This window comes from Pleuronectes platessa, chromosome 20 (assembly GCF_947347685.1).
Source record: "Pleuronectes platessa chromosome 20, fPlePla1.1, whole genome shotgun sequence".
Lineage (NCBI taxonomy): Eukaryota > Metazoa > Chordata > Actinopteri > Pleuronectiformes > Pleuronectidae > Pleuronectes > Pleuronectes platessa.
Genome location: NC_070645.1, coordinates 3286547 through 3295159, shown reverse-complemented (window position 1 = coordinate 3295159; position 8613 = coordinate 3286547). Strand labels below are relative to the sequence as shown.

The window sequence follows — 8613 nt, the reverse complement described above, 5'->3', positions numbered from 1 at the left end:
CACTGTGAACCTCTAGAGTGACACTGACAAAAGTCAACGCTACATGGAGGAGAGTGTGAGCGGGCAGAGAATGAAGCTTTGAAAGACTGAAGTAGAGGTTAGAATATGTTATCTTACACTCTGGGAAATTCCCTTTTCTTCACTATTTGATTTTGGAGTTGTCATATTTCTTTCTACATTTTATGGACAAAACACCAAATCCTGTGGATATGACAATGTGGATATTTTTGGGGGTGACCAGGATGATACTTTTTATTATATTTATATTTAGCTTAAATTGTAGTAACTTCAGAAAAACAACATTAAAATAAGCAGGGATTTATATTGTTTTTAAAATCTCAAAGTGATTGAAGTATATATTATGAGTCAATGACCAGGTGTGGTTCGTCATTTTGTTATGTTCATGTTTCCTGAAATGAAGAATTTTCTTTGTAGTATTTGAAATCCAATTTGTGGAGCGGAACCAAACAGTTACACATTTTAACTCTTACATCTTTGTTTGCAAGATGATGTGAAAATCCAGCTCAGCTGCAACCCTCTCATTGGCTAAAAGATGATGATGGCAGCTCAGAAGCTCTTTCTCTTTTCTTTCTTATTTCCTGCCTTGAACTGGATGGATTACCATGGAACCTGGTGGAGGGATGCAGTATGGGTCAGGAAAGAACTCATTACATTTTAATGCCGACACAGATCATGGGGCTGATCCAGGGTTGTTTTGTATATCAGCTGTTGCTGTTAGAACAAATGCTCTATTTATTGTTAGAGTCTATATCTCAAGTTATATTTTCCCTGAATATTATTTTTTTATATATTTAATATGATTATTCTTGCTTTTTTAAATTTACTGACTGGATTGCAATGGCATTACAAGGAATTATATTCTATTATTTATTTCACCTGTAGCCTGTTTTAGCAGTGACAAGTGAACGGGCCTCCTCGAATCAGCTGCATCTCTCTAACAGAGGAGAGGAGAGACGAGTCCGAGCACGAGAGGGAGGGGGGCGTATGTTGATGGACACGTAAACTGCGTGTTTATGCACGCGTTGTCGGGTGGAGGCGAGGAGATGAGGAGGCAGCAGCGCACGAGAGGAGAGAAGCGCGTTCCCTGATTGGCTGTAGGGCTATGGTACCCAACTACGTCAAGGTGAACATGTTTACGTCGAAAATGACGAGTGTAACCTTCAAAATAAGAGTATTTTCACTCTGAATTGCGTAATTTGATCAGAATAGTTATTTGCACAATTGCAAGTGAAAATACTCCTTAATTTTGAATGTTATTAATACAACTGTTATTATTAATGTTTTTGTTCTTATTATGTAATGTTTTATTAATAATAATAAATAAGTGCCTCATGAAGAGGTAAAATGTAAACGGAACAAATACAAAACACCAAAGACAACAAGCAGTCATTTAAAATCAAAGACCGCAAATTATACAATACAAAATCTTAAAAGGACCAGGGATAAAATAATACAAAATTAAATAATAAAAGACACATAAGTAATATAAAAATATACAATCTAATGAGGGCAATTCGCAATAAGTGCGTTTGGAGGGAATTTCTTCATTTCTATTTATTACATATTAATTAAAAATCGAAATAAACATCCAAAAAATGCACAATAAAACGTGAAATGTCAAAGTATTTCAACGTGGTTTTAGCTGGGACCGGAAATACTTCCTTTCATTGTATCTATCTTGACTGAGGTCCAGAGGAAGAGGAGAGGATGTGACTCTCTCTCTCTCCCATGTCTCATCCCTCTCTCTCTGCTGTTTTTTGTCTCCCTCCTTCCCCGCTTCAACCGTGGACAAAAATGGAGCTCGGCGGAAATTAGCCTCCTCTCCCTCGTCCTCACCGGCACCGTGCTTGGAGAATGATCCACCGGCAGCTCGTTTTGTCCCAGGTAGGTCTCCTCCTCGGCCTCCATTGTTGCTCGGTGAACGCTGGGGGTGATGCGATGGGAGCCTCGCCGTCATGTCAGCCCCCAGCGGCGGCCCAGCACCTCCTCCTTGTCGGGGGGGACGGGGGGGACACGCTGCGCTGAATCCTTCTCTAGAGTTTGAGCGGAATTCACCGCCAAAAGGAAGCAGGCGCAGGACGACGGGTTGTTTCGGTTTCTTGTTGAATTGACCACACAGGCTGAGCTGTCCTCGGGTAGCACGCCACTGAGATCGCCTGTCAGAGGATGTCTAAATTCCGTACACATCATCTCTAAAAGTTAATATTCTATCATAAAAAAATAGGTCAAATTTGCTATTATGAGCGGTTAGATGTTTGCCGAATTGCAGCGGCACCACGGGTGAGAAAGGACCTTCAGTCATCTGCCATGCAAGGGAGACTATATTCCCCAGGGAGCCACGCAACATGAAATTCATTAATTTTCTAAATGGTGTTCGGCGCCGGAGACGCCTGGGCCCCACAGCCGTACTTATCCTAGTTTCCCCTGATTCGGGGTCTTACTACGACCGTGAGGCTTCCCCTTCCCCTCGTTGTGTGGGGGATTCCCATTCCCTGAAATCCTCTTAAATCCTGGAGCATCACACCATACATGGCTGCTTTCGTTTTTGTGGCCTTTTGTTTTGGCTATAACGGGGGATACATTAAATGGTGCAATTATAATTATAATAATAGTTTTATTTTATGGGTGCCCATGAAGACACTCAGGGACACTTCACAGATAGAAACAATCAAAACACTGCAGAATATAAAATAGAGATGTAGATGTAAAAAAACACAAACAAATATGTATTTTCCATGGAGCAGCAGCAACAACTTTTTAAGGGCTAGACGTGACTCTGAGCTACAAATCAACTATGAGTGTGGTTGTTATTATGACCTACAGCTTGTGACCATTACTACAGAAACCACTCTAAATATGACTATTTCCCACTAACTATGCCTACCATTAACACGCCCCCATTTCCTCTCGCAACGTGTAATTTTAGTGTTAGTGTTATTGTGAGGTTGGTCTTGTCTCCAGAACACATGCACTCACGTAGCTTTAGAGTGTCGTGGTTTACCCAAGAAGTCTCTATGTGTGTCTCAAATCAGGGGGGCCGCAACCTTAGAAGGACATGGTCTTTGAACCGAAATGAGACAATGTGGTCTTCTTATTGCACAGCAGCTTGTCCCGCCCTTACAGCCGTCGCCTAGCAACAGATACAGACGAGAAAGTTCTTCGGTTGATGAAAGATTCTCAAAAGATGTGTTTTTGTGCACCCTTATGTTGAGTTGAAGTCGATACTTAAATTAAAAAATGAATCCTTCTACCATTCCTCCTCACCTGCTGCCGCCAACAGTTTGTCAGTGAAGCGCATGAACCGTGGGATTGGTTGTGGGTAAGGATCCAACCAGTGGAGCCTCCGTTGCTCGGGGGTGGAAGGACACATATGTCACATTTGAAGGAGCCTTCCAATTGGGACAGATTGGTTGTGTCGCTGTGACGCCATCAGCCTTCAAATGTGTAGTGCGCATCAACTTCTATTCATGTTACTCCTTTAAGCAAGTGTCCATGTACTGTATCTGCCACAACACTGCTGACCTTTGAAACCATTTACATCATAGTGAACATACTGTATTGAAATAGGAAGTTTTGCCACGTGTTCACATCTATATAATTATGTCCTGAGCTGTGTAGATTAGATTTGTGCTGGTACTGGCTTTCTGCGCACATTGTGGAGATTAAAAAGAGCAGCAATTTGACTGTTTTCAGTGGGACACCAGTCTCCCTCTGTAGAAGATAGAGCGCTGACTCAGCACTGGGATGTTTTGTCACTCTGGCTCTGATCTGAAACATGTAGAACCAGCTGACTGGACTGTCTTCTGTATTAATCTCAGAAGTTTGAAAGACTCACAAAACAGAAAGGTGTGACGATTTTTAACATTCGCCACACTGATGCCCTCTCCACACTAATGTGCACACAATTTGGAAGGCAAAAACTTTTTCCTCTCTGTTTGGGCCTCTCGTCCACATGTGAACTTTGTTTAAGTCACTATAAAGGAGATTATTAGTCTTTTACTTTTATATCTCTTTTACGAACACTTCCAAAGAGGACATTTTCAAAAACTCTGGTTTCCGTGTATCTGTTTTTACAACAATGATGTCACAACTTACCTAGCACATGTCCACTTAAGAATTAATGGTGGTGGTGGATTGTAATCGTGATGGCAGCTGATCATGGACTATGATAACAACATGACTGATTGTACATTATGCCTACTCACATAATCTACCATTACTGGCAATAACATTTTCTTATTTATAAATACTTAAAACATTTACACACTTTTTTATATGTTCAGTTACACACGGCATCTATTGCACTTCTGTTCATCCTGGGAGAGGGATCCTTCACAAGTTGTTTCCCCTGTTAATAGTTTTTTTTGGGGTAGTTTTCCTTTTGTTCAGGGTTAAGAACAGCGGATATTGCACCTTGTAAAGCCCTATGAGACAAATTGTAATTTGTGAATATGGGCTATAGAAACAAAATGACACCATTGTAAACATATTGAATGGGCTGTTGTTTGGCCTTTGGTGTATTGGTGCTTGCATCTTTCTTTCTGACATTTAAAAATGTACCTGCAATAGGACAGACAGACAGACAGACAGACAGACAGACAGACAGACAGACAGACAGACAGACAGTGGTTACTGGAATATGCCAATGGTATATGTTAGTATGGCATTGATTTTTAATGGCAGAGTGGCACTGTCCCTGTGTGTCATACGATTGTGCTCATTACTCATCACAGGAAACACTGGTGGTTCATGTAGGTTATCTGAGGACATGGACATGTTCAATTCAGTCCGCCTGTTAGCGCTCTGCTCAACCTCCAACCCAATGCAGCTACAGAGCTCTGTTTGCCTGGTTATGTGTATGCAATCTTTATTATTATTGAACATATGGCATGTCCAAATTGCACCAAATTCGACACTGGGCTTTCTTGTTCTCAATATATGCCTTCAACATACAGACAGATATCTGGAATAGATGGAATTGAATGGATCTATGGTTAAAACAAGAACCATCTAACTGTAACATGTCACATAGAGGGACTCAATGTTAAAACAAAATTCCCTGTGACCTTTATACTATTATATACTATGGTGTGAGATTAGTATTAATAATGCATTGATCTTTATTCAGGATTTTATTGTCGTTGTAGAATGAGCTTGAGCTCTTTTAAATAGTGATTATTCTCACTTTGGATGAATCCACTGATTATTTTCTCCATTAATAGATTTATTGTTTGGTTTGTTAGTGTTCAAATAATAGTAAGAAATTTCATCACAAGTGCTCAAAACCATGATCAGAGATATCCAGTTCACATTCTCTGCAGGTGCGCTGATTCTGTCTGGGCCTTTAACACACACACACTCACCTAATGTCAGCCCCTGAGCTGGGAACGTTTGTGTGTGTTTCTTTATGGGCTCAGATCAATGTTCTGATTCAAATAGACTGAAAGAAAAACATTTTGATCGCATATTTTCTGATCAACTTTTAAATATTTGCATGTGTTTTTGTCAGAAAGTAAAAATATTGTATATATAAGAGTATACAGTCTCTCATCAGATTGAGAACTGTAGCGATGGTGTACAGTGGCTCAGATTTAATCTGTGCTGGGCTGCCTCCAACAATTTGTTTGTTGATGTTTCTAAATCAAGGGGTTGAACCCTGTTTCTACAGTATTTGTTATAACAAACATCAGCATAATATTTAGGCCCTGGCAGAGTGCGGAGCGGATCCAAGTAGGACATGAGTCATCGGAACCTTTCCTCTTCAACAATTGACAGTGGTTTGTGAACAGAGAATTTTTGGCTGATATTTTTCCTTGGTTTCTGACCTTGCTGCAGGGTTGTTGTGGTTTCATTGTTATTGAGGTTCTCTCTCTCTCTCTCTCTCTCTCTCTCTCTCTCTCTCTCTCTCTCTCTCTCTCTCTCTCTCTCTCTCTCTCTCTCTCCACAAAAGCTTTGTGTTTCTTTCAGATACCTTGTAGAACTGCCAGAAAGGTGTTGCAAAAGAAGCCATTTTAGTCTTGCAAAGAAAAATAGTTTTGCACCGTTTGCATCATTTGATTGAATCTTCTTATCAGCTGATAACAATTGGTGGATGAGTGACTTGAGAATCCTTACATTTATAACTATAGATAATATTACTTTTTGGCGAATGCTCATATTTAGCTCTTTATATGAAACCACACTTCTTCAATGTATCCATCTTTCCCCATTAGATGATGCGCTGGGGGCCTTATGTCTGCCTTACAGGCTTGTGTTGGATATGGGCACGGGCTCAAATATTATCCTACCAGTTAAAAGTAAGGAACATGGAAGATAGATAGATAGATGAAAAGATGGATGGATGGATGGAAGGATGGATAAACTTGGCGCTGCGAACAACCCCCTTCAACACCCACTTCAGTTTAAAATTAAAACAGTTAAAAAGCAACGCTTTATGTCTTGACATATTTCATCCATGGCTACGCACATAGTATATAGGACACAATAACATTGGAGACGTCACCCTAACCACTCTAAGTCCTGTTCTGTCACGGCTGACTGACAAAGGTCAGAACTGGCCAAGCAGTTATAGCAGCAGCAGAAGCTGTGACACAGTTCAGGTAATTTAAAATCTGTAGTGTCTTCTCTTGTTGCTGGAGTTATAACTCGGTGAAATCTGAATAAACAGATACTTACACATAATTAACACTGTGTAACTTACACTTATATAAAAAAGATTGGGTCAGGTTTTATCTTGTGGTCAGTCACTGAATGTAAGGTAACTTAACACTTCCGGGGTATATTTGACAAAATGGAACTATTATTCCACTACTTATTATAGGAGGGGGGAGGTGGTTTCAATGTTCTCTCTCAACTCTGAAAACAACTTAATCATATGATGTAGCTGCTGTAGTAAATATGTTTCCATGACATTCACAATGTGTTACATACTGTATCAAGTTAGTAATGATTCATAGTATGGTAGGAGTTTCATATATTTAATAAGACCCGGCCGGCTTTTCAAAATTGACGGAAAGGGGTCAGGTTAAAGTAGCTAGGAAAGGGAAACGGAGGAGGACGATGGCTAGATCATGTTATCGGAAACTGGAAGCAGCGCCATGCTCTCCTGTGCACACCCTGAATCGTAGCCTGTCAATTCACAGAGAGACATTCACACTGTCACAACAGGGTCATGAAAATGTTCAATCCAATTTTGATTTCTCCCACTATTCTTGATGTCTGACGATAAAGTGTTGTTGTACCTCGGTGGCACACATGCCTAATGAAGCGGCATTTGGAGTAGGTCTCAAAAGGCAATACAACCTATCCAACTTAAGTTTGTTAAATCTGCCTTTCTTCTTATGTCAGCCATTGTCAGCTCAGCAGGGTGTCACCACGTTCAACCGTTGTTTCAAATTAATAGCCCTCTTCGTTGGGCCGCTTCTGCAAAATGCATATAAGGGAAACACTAGATGATTAATAATAATACAGTACGTTGAAGCAAGACTACAACTAGAAGACTAGAATGAAGGTCATTACAGAGCCATAGTTCTGGATCATCTCAGGTCCAGCTGAGGATTTTTAGTTTCTTCTACATCTGCTCTCCATGTGTATCTGCTCTACATGTTTATCTGCTCTACATGTGTATCTGCTCTACATGTGCACTGAATTCATAATCACGTCGTCTTGAATGCAATTATATCGGTTAATTACGCGAGTGTCTGAGTAAGTGGGAAGAACAACTGGGGACTTATCCCTCCAGATGCCACAGCAGGCTACGACATCGTACTAATATCCTGCGATATGACTAATGAGGACTGTGGGGATTTAAGCGTAACTTTGAAATGTGTTTGTGTAGTTTTCATATATGCCCAACCGGGCTTTGGCTTATTTGCATATGTGTGTCACTGTGCACACCATTGTGTCCTTGAGTTTGTATGTATGCCAGCCTCTTATGGTAGTTATAGCTACAGCAGTCACAGCCACCGCTGGAGACTGTTACAAGTTTACTACAAAGAAGTCATCATAGACATAATATAAGAATGGAGTCACTCTATTGACTTACGACAGCCAATAAGAAAATATTGACATGAGAAAAAGGATCATGTGAAATTGATCGCTTCTTGCGTCCTGTGAGGACAGTGAGAGTATCTGGGAGAGTATCTGCTATTTTGCAATTGTGATAACCATGTTTGATGCTTTTCATTATCAATATCCACTCGCACTTGACTTAAAAAAATACACTATTGTTTCTTTTTGGGAAGAGAGACAGAAGCAGTGTTTCATTTCATTTTCTGATATGAATGTTTTTCTTAATTATACGCAGGGGCAGATTGAGAACATGCTGATACAATAGGACAACTGTCCGAAACGTTTGTAATTCTCCTACAATATGTGGATTTATGTTAAAAATTACATTTTTGTAACTGGGATGTTACAAAAATACACACCCAGCAAGGTGTTGAAGCACAGTGAGCAAGTGTAATGAGAGTTGAGGGCCATGACACAGCAATTTTATGATTTAATTTGGGTTGTCCACAGGCACCACACAGTAAAAGGATATTGTAGCCACAACCGACCAGAGGTTAAAGTCCTCTAATGAACGACCAGTGT

General features: G+C 40.3%; 1 protein-coding gene across 1 annotated transcript in view; it reads left to right on the top strand.

Annotated features, from left to right (window-relative positions):
* The first annotated feature begins 1875 nt into the window (after positions 1-1875).
* Positions 1876-8613, top strand: part of LOC128425709 (E3 ubiquitin-protein ligase HECW1) — a 61668-nt gene continuing 54930 nt past the window's right edge. Inside the window, exon 1 of the mRNA XM_053412453.1 lies at positions 1876-1905. Within this exon, the coding sequence (XP_053268428.1) occupies positions 1876-1905 (30 nt within the window). The remainder of the gene's footprint in view (positions 1906-8613) is intronic.